The sequence below is a fragment of the Lepisma saccharinum genome, chromosome 7, assembly GCF_977018435.1.
Source record: "Lepisma saccharinum chromosome 7, izLepSacc3.1, whole genome shotgun sequence".
Lineage (NCBI taxonomy): Eukaryota > Metazoa > Arthropoda > Insecta > Zygentoma > Lepismatidae > Lepisma > Lepisma saccharinum.
In genome coordinates, this window is record NC_139235.1 from 93616922 (window position 1) to 93633264 (window position 16343).

A 16343-nucleotide genomic window follows, 5' to 3' on the forward strand; every position below is an offset into this window, starting at 1 on the left:
CTGGAATGAAATATATTAAAATCGTGCTTTGAAGATTCAGGCGTCCAATCTTATTCTATGGGACTTCCGACCCAAAATATTCAGTCCCGCACACCAACTATTCTATGGTACAGTGGGATCCTTGAGTATTCCCGTGCAAATTGTCCATCATCATGTTCGTGCACTTTATTTGACCCATTAAGAGCTACAAGAATTAAAAGAAAACTCAAAACAAACTGTTGACAACTTCTGCACCAGCATACATAAAAATCCATCGCTTAAAAACACAATCGGATGCAAGATAAAAATTAATGAATATAGTCATGGTCAATTTGCACGGTAATACTCATGAATCTCACTGTACAGGGTGGCCCCTCATACGGAATATATAATGTGTGTGTAAAAGCGTCGAACAAATATGCTTAGCCCAATTAGGTCTCACTTATTGCACAAGATCATACCTTTGTGTGTGACGTCAGCTTTAAAAAGCAGTCATTGTTACGTTAGGTTTAGTTTCTAAGCATAAACATACTGAAACTGTATTATTATGCTATGAAATCTGAACGTAATACGCCTAACCTAACAACGAAGGCATTAATCCTTAACAGTGAAAGCATTTAGATTGGTGATGATGTCAGATTACAATGTTGCTAGTGTCTTGTGTGATAAGTGAGTCCCAAGGCAACTTGCGAAATTCGCAAGAAAATTATATTTTGGAACAAGGTTTTATAAACAGAAGCGTTTGTGCAGATATGATTCAATGAAGAATGTACTGTTTTTCCAAAAGTAACAAGATGGTTTGGAACCACAGAAGTTACAAGACTAATATTTATGTGTGAAATTCTACTGTTTTGCGGAAGTTCCTAACAAAGTATTACGTGTACTTTCATCGTATGAATGAATGACGTTTTTATGATGAGTAGTGGAAACTAAGGAAATCAAGTTTATTCAAAACGGAACATCGAATTGTTGAACAGATGTAAAAGGGGTTTTTAAGTTCAAAAACTGAATTTAAAAAGTGATTTGTTCATTTTGGAAACAACGTTATATATTTTACGTAAGTAAATTTGATGTTTACCAGCAAATAGGCTGCTTAAAACTTTACATTTCACAAGACGAGCTGCAATAAATAACACAGATTTTAAGTTGACATACCAAAAAAAACCGAACCTAGTTTTTATACTAAAGCATGTTAAATTAAAATGCACATCTACAGTATGTACCAGTCTTATCCGTAGAGAGGTAGTTGGAAAGTGAAATGATAAAGTACACCGCTAGAAAACAAAAAAGTCTTGCTCACAAGAATGGTACATTGCTATCTTCATTCGCCTTCCTCCACACCCTGTAGACACCAACTGATCCGAGAAAGTTTATTTTGGTCGCACCGGAGGAGATGACATTCATTGTCCCAGAACTCCTGTTCTTTACGCACATTGTTTTTTGCATTCTTCCATTATATCCCTATCTGTACAATGCACGATGTACGGTTGAATTGCTCTATTTCTCTTGTTGCATTTTCTACCCGTGATCTCAATTTCAGAATCACTTAATTTTGGATATGCCTTATTTTGTCTCGCCAAGCAACACTCCTCTCTTTTGATTAGCATTTTCTCGCTACTTCTTGGCTGATTCTTTGTTGAACCCTCATACTTGAATTTATTTACTGTGTACTGCACAATAGAATGTGATTTGGTATGACTGAAGATGACCGGACCCCTCTCCGATTTTCTTCATATTTGACATACAGTAGAGCGTCGATTATCTGAAGTAATTGGGGGACATGGGTGTTCGGAAAACTGGTTTGTTCGGATAATCGAACTGTACATGTTTATTTGCCAAAAAGAAGTACTGTACAGTAAATTTATTCATAAAAACAGGCATCTCTTTAAGTATGTATTACAAAGTAACGTACAAAGGCAACTTTAGTAGGAATATATAGTATGTGGTACAGTTTATTAAACAAAAGTATGTACATATTACATACGCATTTTGCATGAACAATACACACAGTACACAAAATTAACGTTTAAAAAAAATCCTTTATTTTGGTCTGTCTAAGCAAGCTTACGAGCAGCTAAGTCATGTACTTTTTTCATTACAGATATCTGAAAGTGAGCGAGTACACAGTTCGGTTAAGCGGTCGTTCAGTTGACCAACGTTCGGATAATCGACGCTCTACTGTACTTACTAATTGAGGCCTGCTAATGACGAATCTGAAGTTAAAATTTGTCGGAAACGTCTAGAAATTGCAAAATAATTGCGAACCATTGGTGCTAGCCCCACGAACCATTGACGTGTGGTTAGGTTAATTTCGGTTAGATTAGGCAAACATAGTTAAAATTTCGTGTCATGGTAGTATCAGGATCTAGAAATTGCAAAATAATTGCAAACCGTTGACGTGTGGTTAGGTTAGGCAAACATAGTTAAAATTTGGTGTTGAGGTAGTATCAGGAATATATATATTTGCTTGTGAAACAAAAAATTTCGCAAAAATCGACCGTTTCCATTCCGAAAACTAACGCTTTATTTTAGCTTATTTTGCAATTTCTAGACGTTTCCGACAACTTTTAACTTCAGATTCGTAATTAGGAGGTCTCAATTAGTGGGTATGCCAAATATGAAGAGAATCGGAGATGGGTCCGGTCATCTTCAGTCGTTCCTGCAATTTGTTCACTAATGACTTTAAGAGCAAAATTCACTATCACACCTTTAAGGTCAGAGCAAAGCTCCTTTCACTTCCCCATTACGCTGGCAGGGTGGTTGAACGGTGACAGAGTGATTACACAGACCTGCAACTGAAGCTGTAAGTACAAGAATGCAGTGTGCTGCACATAAAGACGTGACATGGGCACTAAGTGACTCGTGTGTACGAACAAGAAAGGTACATACATCATACAACCTCAAAAGATTTATAATACTCTCCATCCAGTACAATTACTGCATCTCGCATCTTGTGTACAAATAACCTTTTCGAAGGTCCTCCCAACTGAACACGCACAGAGGGGTTTCATACAATGTACAGAAGGTTGTTCGCTTTATATCCAACCATTCTTGACAGGTACTCACCTTAAGAGATACCGTGCCGCCGCCACCAATCATGTTCTATTGGACCCCCAGCATTGTGGACTATCGCCCGGCATTGCAGTTTCCATTGCAGAAAGCTCCAGTGCAGGACAAGCATGGGAATTCTGTCCCACTCCTTCCTGCAAGCTTTCCATAGACCATCCAGGGTGCGTGGGCAGCGATGTTAAAGACGTCGTTTCAACAGTCGAAATGCGCAAAAATCCATTGGACTGGCATCTGGCCTTTTTACAGGAATGTCTTCAAATGGAATGATACGAATTCCTAATTTCTCTGCCATTTCCTGATAAAAACGTAGTGATGTTCTGGCGGTATGACTCGAAGCCTTGTCCATATGAATCATCACCTGGTTCGCATCCATTCCATACAATTGTGGGATGTCTCTCCGATAGGCGTCAGAATGGAGTCTTGGAAGTATCTGGCATTCACCTTCACGTTTTTGTCCACCTTGCGTATCATCAACTTACCCTCATATCCGAATCCCGTCACAACCATAAAGCCACAAGGGAAACTTTCCTTGCACTGACGAACAAAGTTGCTGCGCCCCTTGCCGTCAATGTCACGGTATGTGATCGCCCAAATGTGACCACCAGCAGTGAGATGGACATATGATTCATCCATTGTGACAACTTTCTTCCATTTGGAACCTGCCAGGTACGTTTCATACAGTTTTCTGCAGTTCGTCTTACGTTCGGCAATGTGACGTGGTAGAAGGTAGTGTGCATGGGCCTTCCGCACACACTTCAACCTGAGGCGCTTGCGAATTGTTTTGTTCACAGTTGATGGTGCGAGGTGAAATCTGTGGACCATATCACGTTGAATCGGGGGATTTTCTTGGCACGCCAATCGATGGATCCCCCTTCTCACTACAGGTGACACTTTGCTTGCAGCCCTTCTCCTGGTGGTTTTCGTGGGTCTGTTGTGTGTAACGGGCCACAATAGCTTTCGCAGTAGTCACCCCAAGTGTTAACCCATTCTCCCGACACTGTTTCACAATGTGTACGTATGAAAACTTAGCATGAACTTAGCATAGAAAAGGGCCATTACGTAACCCTCTCATACCGGTTTATTTTCGGTGCCATTTGATAACATTCACTACCAACACTCACGCACCTACAAGGTCAGACACAACACTGCTCCCGCCAGCAGACCCATAGTTCCAGCATGATACGCCAGGTGGCAGCTCCGTATCAACAATGGTCAGATATAAAGCGAACAACCTCTGTATACAGCCTGGACGAACAAGCATGGTACTTACTGTATAACACCCTTTCCCCAATTTTTCACAATATACCCTAAATATTTTCGCAAGGGCTTGGTTGATGATAATTTTTAATGTTAAATTTGCCTTTGCACTTCCTAAAATTATGCTTTCACTGCTGCAAGTGACATTCCTAGTTAAGTCCTAATTAAAATGAATGTGTGTAGAGTTGCCAGTTCTGTAATGAAAATATGGGGCATCCATCTGGGGGCAATGAAAGGATATTATCTAGCGCTGTCACCATATTGTGAGAAAGGAATATAAGATATCTCGTATGAGCTACATTTTCAGTAATACATTGAAGGGAAAAAGGATTACCTTTTACATCACCAATAATGTATAATTAAACTGAGAATAGCCTTAATTTTAACACTCCATGAATAGTAGCTAATTTTAATTGATTTTGTGTGTGTATGTCCACTTTGTGTACAGATAGGCTAATTGGAACTGGGCGTAAAGTTTAAAAGTGGAGGCAAAATCACTGTTGGCCTCCGTCAGGCATTCAACTCTGGAACCCTGATTACAAGGTGATGACTAGGGCTCGGAAGTTGAACACCTATCAATTGCCAAAAAAAAAGGCCTATAAAAAGACCTAAAAACGGAAACAAGGACGTATAAATGTGATCCAAATTAATTAATAACTTCAGTTTTAATTACATATTTAATGAATAAAAAAATACAAAATGCTGGTGGTATGGAACGCACTGTGCGAAAAAGCTGAAAGCTTGAAAACAAGAGAAAGTTGCCACTTACAGCGCGACCTTCCAGACAAGTTACGTTTAAAGGATCTTGTACCGTACCTGCTTCAGTCGTCCAAAAATGTTTTTCTCTCGTTTCAGGGATGGTTCAAATATATGTATTTCTTTCTTTTTTTTTATTTCTTTACTACAGAAAGGATGTTTGAGGTGGTGAACTGATGATGATTCGAATTGATAATGGGCAGTAAAAACGTAGTCGAATGAAAGTGAAGTTGCAAAGAAAGCCGTTAAGACCTTTAAAAAGGCTAAAAAAGGACCAACAAGCCAAAAAAAGGACAAATAAAACCCACCTTTTTCTGGCCTACAATGACCCAAAATAAACATATATTATGTTGGGCCTCGTATTCGGACACTATGAAAAAGAAGGATTTTTCCTCAACAGCCCTAGTGATGACTAACAAGTTTTAATGTTTAGTATGTATATCACATATTCCATGCACTCAGAGGGTCATTGGCTTCAATCCATATCAACAATGCCAGGCATGCTGACTGCCCCACCCCAGTCAAATCACTCTCACTAACCATAATGCATGGATAAAGAGATTATTATTATTATTATTAGAGAGAGCAGTTAAGCTGATTGCTGGCCCTGCACAGTACGGACATTTCTTACTGATTATTTTTTTTTTAAAAAAATGTAACCTAACAACGGTAATGGTCTGATTGCTTTATAATTTTTTTCAAATTCTCGTAGCACGAATACTAATTATTGTAGAATTTTGGCAATCATTGCTACACTAAATTTGAACATTCTCTAAAGTAATGAGCACTATTTGGATTTCAAAAAAAGTTATTTATGTTGAAAAAAAACAACTTAAAAAGTACCTTAGCAAGCATGCATGCTTCCCATGGACAATGTACTTTCCTTTGACAAGCGACTGTAAGTATTGTAGACTAGTGAAAATTAATGTAGAAGTAAATCGGAACCTTAGTAGAATGCATTTAGGGACTTTATTTTAATGCTAAGAAAACAAGCCTGGCCTGTCTAACCTAACTATGAAATCATATATTGAACAACATCTTAAGTAATCGCTAAAACTCCGCAATATGTGTAAACAGAAGTAAATCGAAATCAAACCAAGTTAAAATTGCATTCGTAGCATGATGAAATCGCAATAAAACATAAGGAACTTGGGCCCTAACAAGCAGTGTAAAAAGAAAGACGCATCGTACAAGAAAACATGTATGCTTTTTTTTTTTTGTTTTAACTCCACTTTATGCACAGATAGGCAAATGAGAACTGAACCACTGTGCCTTTCCAGAGAACATGTGTGGTCTACAAAAAATCCCCACACAGTGACGAGTCATGAGACCTGGTGAATATTGCACCAAACCTAGGTTCACCACCTGGGGAAAGTAGTCAGCCTGATCTTTTTTTTCCTGCTACTCCAGAGTAAAAATTTCCATTCTGAGAGAAAGTGGATGTCAGATGATATCAAGGATTTTTTCTGGATTAAAGATAAAGTTTGAACAAATATTTGACTAAGATGCAGTTACATAATTCCAGTAGGCTTTTCATGTTCATAAGCATGTACTGATCAAGTTGTCAGATCAGGTTATGATTTTCTTGTGTGTAATTATTTTTTCCCATCCTTTTATATCCTTACTTGAGTGGGTTATACAGATCAGGTTTGGTGCTCTTGCCATTATAATTATGTTCCTACATGCTTTAGGATGTTACTGTTTACCAGTGGCATATTCTGAAAATTTATGAATTACCTCAACAATTGATATTTATTGTACATACGAGGTGTGGCAGAAAAGTAATGAGACTAATTTTCTTTTCACCATGAATATTATTATGTGCACAAATCAAGGTTATCCCCTTCAAAATAGTTCCCTTGGACGGCTACACAGTGACGGAGGCATCATTTCCATTGTTCCTAGCAGTGCTGGAAGGCTTTTGCTGGAATACCCTTCAGCTCGTCGGTTACGCTATTCTGGATATTATCTAAAGTACCAAAATGGCACCCTTTCAAGTAGTTTTTCAGCCGGGGGAATAGAAAGAAGTCCCAGGGACTGAGATCCGGTGAATACGGGGCCTGAGGTACCACAGGAATGCTTTTCTCTGCCAAAAATTCATTGATGGAGACTGCTGTGTCACATTGAGCATTGTCCTGGTGTAGCATTCAAGTGCTAAAATTTGATTGACGGTAAACTGGTTAAAATGTAACTCTCTGCTGATCATCCTCAACGTCAATCGATGATCTGACCTAACAAGAGACCTCACTCTTTCCACATCATCATCCATTTTTAAGGCTGAAGATCTTCCCGCACGAGGTTCGTCTTCCACTTGTTCACGGCCTTCTAAAAAGGACTCGTGCCCTGGATAGGGAATGTTCTCCATAATCCCTTTGCAACTTTTTATAAGTCACAGTAGCGGATTCGCTAAGCTTTACACAAAATTTGATGGCAAAACGTTGCTCAAACTTTTTACCAGTCCATTTTTGTAACACTTCACAAACAGAACACACTTCAGATGCTCTCGACAATCGCATAGCTACTGTAGCAAGTTTTAACTTGTACTGAGTCAACAGCAGGGGAAGGCAGCAGCGTTGTCGATTTGTGTGCAGTGTTGCCAGTCTCATTACTTTTCTGCCACACCTCGTGAGTTCGACCACTTCAAAATTTCAGGCAATTTCCATATTTTTCATGAAATTTCTCATTTTACCTGAAATGGGATTTCCCTATACCAAGGGAAATTTTTCCTCATGTGGCAACACTGCCTCTGCCAAACGCAGCACATAAAGCATGAAGGAACAAGCAGTGTTCGGTACTTTAGTATTATTTATTTATTGAGAAAATTACAGATACAGCACAGGTGGCCATTTTACACTGAAATTGTCAACAATGAAAATGCAATAATAATACGGACCACCTCATTACAGACTGTCTGTTTTCTGGGAAAGCAAAAGAAACACTTATGGACATAATAGGAACACTGTATTAGTTTACAAACTAACCTAACTCAAATGAGGTAGTCCGTATAATACTAAAGTACTCAGTGTTCTCCCACCAACGCTATTTGAAACAATGGAACTGACAACTGAAGCCATTTTTTTGTAATCGCTATGTGCCCAGTTTTTCTTCAGCTCCCTCGCCCTCTCTACATACAATTGGAGAGGAAACCCATTCATCACAAGGTCACGATGGAGAATGATAAATGTACACAAATCAGTCTTTAAATTAATACTTATATTCTGGTTTAGAGATTCTTGTTCTTAGAGCATGCATAATTTATAATGAACAATTACCCATATCTTTAAGCTAAATGTGTATATATATATATATATATATATATATATATATATATATATCTGAAAAAAAGTTTGTTTACTTATGGTAAATATGGAGAATATGCCACTGCTTTCTATATGTTTTGAGTAGGATAGAATTGTTAGGTCTTGTTGCCTTTGCATTTCTACACTTTCTTGATTGCCTGTGTGTATGCGTGTATGCATAAACTTTTCATGTGTGATAAGGATAGATACTTCAGCCAATGGCAACTTATGAGCATGATCACGTGTGCAACCTACTCTTCACGATATACATAATCCAATTACACTCTGTAAAAAAAAATTAGCATCACTTCATTATTTTTGGTCGTCAGCATTTCGCTCGTGAATTATTAGTTGTTTTATTGATTTAATTCGACTTGTCGATTTGTTTTCCTAACAATTATATAAAACACTATATCTGTACAATATATTTTTATTATTTAAGTCATAGTTACGTACATAATGCAATTTACAGAACTAATAACAAAATTATTGCAAATATAACTTGTGGAACGTTTTCGCACAAAGACAATTTTTACAAGTATATAGATTGAACAAAGGATTTAAATGCATCATGATATGTCAATTTGTAATGATAGTAAGTAAATACATTGACTAGTACTTAGTGTGGCCACCCCTGGCCTTCCTAAGTGCTTCCAACCTTCGAGGCATGCTATGAATGAGATTTTGACAATATCCGACCTCAATTTCATTCCAAACATGTACAATTGCTGCCATAAGTTCCTCTTTTGACCTGTACGTCTGATTACCAAGTTTTTTGCACATCATAGCCCACAGGTTTTCTATAGGATTCATGTCTGGAGAGTTGGGCGGCCACCAAAGTCTTTCAATATTCATATCATGAAACCAGTTATTCACCACCTGAGCACTGTGACAGATTGCATTATCTTGTTGAAAAATTAAGAAGTCCAAATTCTGTCCAGAAAAATGATCTCCTGCAGTTTGTAGAACTTTCCGATTCAGGATTTCCAGATATTGATCAGCCTTAAGGGTCCCTGTGCAAATATGCATCCTACCAATCCCTTTTGAAGAGAAACAAGCCCAAATCATAACACTGCCACAAAACTTTTGAGTTTCTAAAATACAAGATTTTGCAAGTTCTTCTCCCTTCAGCATCCACAGTTTAACTGAGTTGTCATTCCCCAGCAATTTAAATCGTTTTTCATCAGAAAATATCACATGTTCCCAAACTGTATCATTCCATGCGCCATAACGTGTGACAAACTCACGTCTAGCTTTTGCATGTACGTCAGTTAGTCTGGGTTTTTTACGTGGGACATGTTTAGAAACACCCTGTTTCTTTAGTCGGGATACTACAGTAGCATGAGTAAGATTAACTCCCACCTCATTTTGAAGTTTATGTGCAATTTGGCGTGAACTCATTCCTCTGTTCTTCAGTCCCACTCCTTTATCATATGATCCAGTCGAGGTGATGTCTTTTTCTTTCTGCCACAGTGACTTCTCAGTGATGATTTTCCATGTTCTTGTTGCTTTTGCAGGCAGCGGCTAACTGTGGATTGATGCATTTGAAGTTGTAGACAAATTTCTCTCTGAGAATGACCATCCATAGCAAAGCAAGAACCGTTCCTCGCTTACGTGGTGAAATGTCACACTTTCTGCCCATTTTTTTTTTTCGAGAAAACACGCTCAAATACACTACACACCACCAGAACACTTCACAAATTTGATAACGTATCCAAACTGTCAATAATGAACATGTAGTTTGCAACATAAAACATGTCACAAGTTGCACTACTAACAATCGTTTTACAGATTCCTGACAATTGATTACAAAGCCTTGCAGCAGTAACTGATTGCAACACCCTCTAGCGGACACTCCAAACACTAAATCAACAAAATAATAACACCACACTACGCAGTGATACCAGGCCAATGCTTCAATCAATTGATTTCAAGTTGTGCAGGAAAGATGCATGCATGCGAAACTCAAAATTGTCAACATTCGTAATAAGAATACAGTGATGCTATTTTTTTTTACAGAGTGTAGTTTATCTGAAGTTCAAACTTACTTCTGCAATCGCAATTGAAGCCATGATCAAATATTTGTTGTTAATGTGAGCCCTGTAAAATTTATTGTGTGAAAAGTTAATTGGATCTTAACGATTGTGTACAGGAAATTGGTAGTTCTACTACTTAGGGTAGATATGTTTTATTTATTGCAGTGTGATGGACAACTTGGACAAAAATCCATTTGCAGCCCTCTTCTCATCTTCTGCCCAGGCAGGTCAGTTCTCAGATGACCAAGGAACAACACCCTTTCCTCAAGGGGATCAAAGAACAAATGAGAAGTCTCCAGCTGCAGAACACGAGAAAGGTGATCTGAAGCTAAGTGGGAAAAGCGTAAGCATAAGAGCAAAGGAAATAGCAGACGTGAATCAAATCGTGGAGGATGTGTTCAATTTCACTCTTGACAGAAACAGCAACCGAGTTAATACTCGGCCGTTGGTACATCTCGAGGAATTGTCATCCACATTGCAACCTCAAAATTGGATTGACATGGAAACGCTAGAACAAGCTCTTTTCGAAAGGCTGCTTCTGGAGAACCCACGAGATTATCTCGTGAACGCATCTTCCGGTAAGAACATAAGTGAACATGCTGTGCAAACGGATGTTGCCGTCTACCTCTACGTGTGTTACGAGAAATTGACCGACCTGAAAGCAAGTGCCAAAGATTATCAGGTGGAGTTGCAGAACATGATTGGTTTTGTCGTAAGGAACTTTTCTACTGCTTTGAGGCAACCTGAACTGTTCGAAACCAGGAACGTTTACGAGAGAACATTTGACTTGTTTACAAATCGTGATTATTCAATTACAAGCCTAGAACTTTTCTTGAGGGACATTGTACATGAACTTACAGTCGATGAAGGTGAAAATGCTTTGGATGCATTAAATGATGCTTTTTTTCCTGTTCTAGATATACTGAGAGGTAAAATATGTCAGTGTAATTTGTTCACAGTTGACCCATCATATTTTAACATGCTGCACATGTTTTCGGGCAATAAATCTCTCATAGATGTTCTAATATCGCACAGCACGCCTAAGAACACTAAACTGGGGAAAGCATATGGTGATACATTGCTTGGTAGCATTCTCAATATATCGTGTTTGCCAAAATCTGAAAGGGGGCCTTACGAGTTCTTTGACAAACCACTTCAACTAAATTCTGTTATAGAGAACAATGTGAATGTTGTGCTGTCGAACATTCAGGAAAATGCATACAAGGTATTCCATCAAATTGTGAGATGTTCTGCAGACGTACGACATAGAATGCTCCAGTGGTTTGCAGATTGTCTCCATGCAAACGCAGCTCGGGGCAAGCTGTGGAACGCTCATGTTGAAGGTGGGATGAATTTTATGCACGTTTCGGATGGCTTTATTCTTAATTTAAGTGCAATATTGCTGCGATTTTGCAGACCGTTTTGTTTGAATCCAGATGATCAGAAACTTTTGAAGATTGACCCAACGTACTGTGCCGCTGTTGTGTCTAATGAAGAGGAAGCTAAAACTAGAAGTGTTCACATGAAAGAGCTTCCGAAAGAAACCTGCTTGCTCCCTATGGGAGAGAATGAAAGCAGGGTTTGCTCAGCCAACTTTAATTTTGTTACCGAATGCTTCTTTCTGACTCACAAGTCCCTGGACATTGGTTTCAGGGTTATACACGAGAAGCTAGTTAAGCTGAATCAAGACCTGGCGAGGATACAGAGAGTCTTTCAGGAAGCTCAGAATCAGGGTGGCGGCCATGCTGAAGTTGTGGAAACTATTCGTCAAAGAATGGAAACAGAAATGACGAAGTACCTGTCGATCCGGGCTGCCTTGCTAGAACCTCGGTCCCTTCAGTTAATGTCTCAGCTTCATTTGATAACCGCAGTGTGGCTCTTGCAAGTGATAATGGACATTGACAACCCACCTGATCCTTCCAGGACTAATTTCTGCCCCAAAGCTTTCTCTGTTGTAAAATTCCCATTACCCCAGGATGTGCCATCGACGTTGAAGTCCATTCCAGAGTTTTTGTTCGAAAATATTGCAGAGTTCCTTCAGTTTGTGCGCCGTTTCAACCCCAGGACACTGGAAGAAAATGGGTTTGTGTTCCTGAACCCGATGCTTACCCTGGTGTTGGCTTTCATGGGGTCGACGAAGAGGATGCAAAATCCGCATTTGCGTGCACGCTTGGCTGAGTGTTTGGAGTCCTTGTTGCCGCAAGTGAAAGAGGAGCAGCCAGTCCTAAATCCAAACCCTTTGATGAATGTATTCCGTGAGCGATTGTTTAAGGAACACATTCATAGGAAGCAGGTAAGTCATACATTGAGTAATCTACATCTATATTTTCATAGAAAACCTGGAAATTTTGAGTAAATAGTTTAAAATGTGGTAATATGCATGGACGAGTCTTGATGGTTCAGCTGGTAGCATGCCTGACTACCACAAGGGAGATCTAGCTTAGATTCTGTGGTGGACGGTTACACGTGCATTTTCTCAAACAATACCCTTTGAGGTTCATCACCTGCACTATAGCAGAGATTAAGAATGTGTGATATCCTTCCTCCACATCCCTTGTGTCACTGTTTGATGCACAGAAGAGAATTTTACTTTCATTGATGAAGTCTACGCTCTCCCTAATTCATCCAACAACTACCATTTATACCTTTTTACTAGTCATTAAGCAACAGTTTTCAAGTGCCAATTGTCATTAAGGCTTGGCTGGGCCTTTGGTCGATGTCAGCAAAGCCATTTTCAAAGAAACCGCTATGTTATTCGTAATCTAAAAAAGTGGTTTGCTTTCACTGTTGTGTAGACGTTCACAATAGTTTCATGGTACGTTAGGCGGTACCTATTCGATGTCGGCAGAACACCTCTCACTCGTTTATTTAGTCATTTTTTACATTCGTACTTACCTATTCTGCATTGCGAAAGATTCTTTAAGGTGTAATTTTGCTTTTTTCATGAAAATAATTTCAATTTTTCACATTAAGAGTAATTATTGTTCTTCCTTTTTTCGCTTGCGTAACACACAATATGGCGGGCACAGCTTGAGTTGCGTGGTGGATCATGTGGGTATTCAGTGTTTCCAAACTTCGTAACCGAAAAATACCTGAATAGCCCCACAAACCATTGACGGATAGCCCCAAAAACCATTTACAGATAGCCCCACGAACCATTTCCGGCAAGGTTAGATTAGGTTCAGTTAGGCAAGCATACCTAGGTAGTTAAAATTTTGTTCGAAAAACAATGCGATACAGCTTTAAAAAAAAAAATCAACTTACATTACCATCACTTCTTGCAAAACAACGGCGTGGTTGGAAACACTGACAGGGGGTTATGTCATGAAATGCAGGGAACATCCTGTTCACGTAGAGGAAGCAAATACAAGCAACGGTAATTGTGCATCGGAGAGATATTTTTCTTCAATCAAAAATACATGAATTCCCGGCCGAATAGATTACATGATGGAAGAAAATACCGTCACGAACTTTTAGAATGCTACAGAAACTCATTTCCGCAAGTAGTTTCTTCTGTAAAAATGAAGAAATCCGTTCTGCTGAGATCGAACTGTTACCCGTTAGGCTATTATACAAATGCAAATATGTAGATGATAGGGAAAGCAAACAATACAAAGATTTAAATGCTTTAAAGGGAATCCAAAGCAGATGTAATTTTTCAGAATTTGGAATATTGGTTTCAGTTGGTGTTTTAAGTCCACTTTATGCACAGTAAGGCTAATCGGGACTGGACCTACAGTTTAAAGTGGGATCCGAACCACTATGTGCCTCAACCGGGTATTGAACCCGGGACCCCTTGATTATAAGGTGACGACGGGGAGGGCCCAGAATTTGGAATATGAAAGGTTTTTCGAAAGGAGGAAGTTTCGAAAATGGATTTGGTGGTGCCAGCTGAACCTTAAGCATCAGTTGTAAAAGGTCTCTGTCGTATTCTGACTGATTCTGTGCACCAGACATGAACTGTTGTCATCGCTGCATGCCAGACCTGTCTGTTATATTTTATCTATCTTCAGTTTCGGGTGTATCTTTTTCCCATGTGTCTATCTGTATCGTCCTTCTAGATAGAAAAGGACATGTATAAGGTATGTATGAAAAGGAGTCTACGGTTATATCTAAAGAGTATTATATTACAGAATATTTGCACTACATAATATGTGAATTACAATTAATGTGTAATGTGATACCTACACATAATTGTCATTGATATTGATGCACTGATCCCAGTGCGTAGAAAGGGAGTGGATGGCTTCAGTATAGAAACTCCTGGGTTGCTTACGGATCCAGTTTTCCACGGTGTTCTACCTTCCTTGTCACAGGTGAACCGTTGACTTTTGAGTGATTGTTTTAAGGGGCCGAAGATATGGGAGTCACATGGGGAAATATCGGGGCTTTATGGAGGATGTGTGAGGACTTTCCATTGAAATGTTCTCAGCAGGTCGAGGGTCTTCTTGGCCACATGTGGCCTAGCGTTGTCCTGGAACAGCACTATCCCCTTCGAGAGCTTACCTCTGCGCTTGTTTTTGATGGCCTGTTTAAGCCTCAGCAACGAGTTACAGTACCGCCAGTCGATGAGTAGAGGTCCTTCATCCTGCAATAAATTTGTGAAGCATGCTCGTCTTCTGCTCAAAGAAACTGAATTACAGCTCTCTGCACTGATCTGGAGGAATCCATAATGCACCCGTCCGCGCAAAACCACTCTCGCCAACTGAGGAAACAGCAGACGAAACAGCAGTCTCCTTTTCATTTGGGCATACCTTATACAATGCATTTTTAATATAAGTTGTTTATTTATGTTACATTGATTAGTTTGTGAATTACACAGTTTTGCTAGTGACTTCTATAGAATTGTGTTTTTACTAGGGTGACCAAACTGTTTTGACCCAAACACGGGACACCCCAAGAAGATCAGTTTACTCCCACCCCTGACAAATCGGTGAGGCCTAATTATAAAAGTATTGTTATAATTAACATATTATTATTACTTGAAATTGTCAAAATGTATTAATTATTATAATCTCGCTACAACTTACACAGTATTTCTGATCCATTCTTATCAACCTTTGATGTTAGTCCTATGCTGAAATTGAGTAATGCCAATCTTCTTGAGAGCAGCTTTATTCTTCACCAACCATTTATAAATATCCCCAAAAATCTTACCTTAGATATAAAAGGAGGTGTTTTTTTGTGTCAAGACGCAGGAACTTTAAATTCTTGCTGCAATTACGTATTGAAACTGCATGTACGCTTCTGGGCCATGCTTATTCACTGCTCTACAAATAACGGAACACACATAAAACAATACAATCTGTTTGTTTTTTTTAGCATGAAATGTCTTCTCTCAAATATAGACTTGCACCTTATAAAATGGGACAAATGGTGGCTTTCTAATAATATGGATGGGACAACCGAGACACGCCTCTGAAATGGGACTGTCCCAGGCAAAACGGGATGTATGGTCATCCTAGTTTTTACCTCCGCATTTCGTGATTCTGAAGAACTTGCACTCAACAGTCTCAACTGAAATAAGTAACTTTTTTTTTTTTTACATTGTTCGACGTAAAACAGTAATACAAGTCTTCCATTTGTCCGTACTCTGAGCAGCAAGTATATTCCAGCTTTTATCTCATGTTCCGATTGTATAATTCCAATATCACCATGTTGCACCTGTATTTCTACTTGAATTCTGTACATGTATAAACACATACTTTGTGTGTTTTCTGTGCAGAAAGGTTTTTTCAGCATGCTTACATGAGAATGTTAGGGAGGTTGAGTTTGGTGTTCTTGGCATCATATTTGTGCTTGTAGGTGCTGACCATGTTGCTGTCAAATCATTGAACCCACCGTCTCAGGTTTCCTTCAAATTTGCTACATTTGTTCCTCATGTGGCTCTTACAAAAGATGCAATTTTTAAATATTCTTGGATATCTGGGTTAGGAGATCATCATCA

The 16343-nt window shown here is 39.0% G+C and overlaps 1 protein-coding gene across 1 annotated transcript in view; it reads left to right on the forward strand.

The window, feature by feature from the left end:
* Window positions 1–583: 583 nt before the first annotated feature.
* Ube4A (Ubiquitination factor E4A) overlaps window positions 584–16343 on the forward strand; it is a 53818-nt gene continuing 38058 nt past the window's right edge. The window contains exons 1-2 of the mRNA XM_083125657.1: window positions 584–1036; window positions 10562–12689. Coding sequence (XP_082981783.1) covers window positions 10566–12689 — 2124 coding nt within the window. The 5' untranslated portion in view covers window positions 584–1036; window positions 10562–10565. The remainder of the gene's footprint in view (window positions 1037–10561; window positions 12690–16343) is intronic.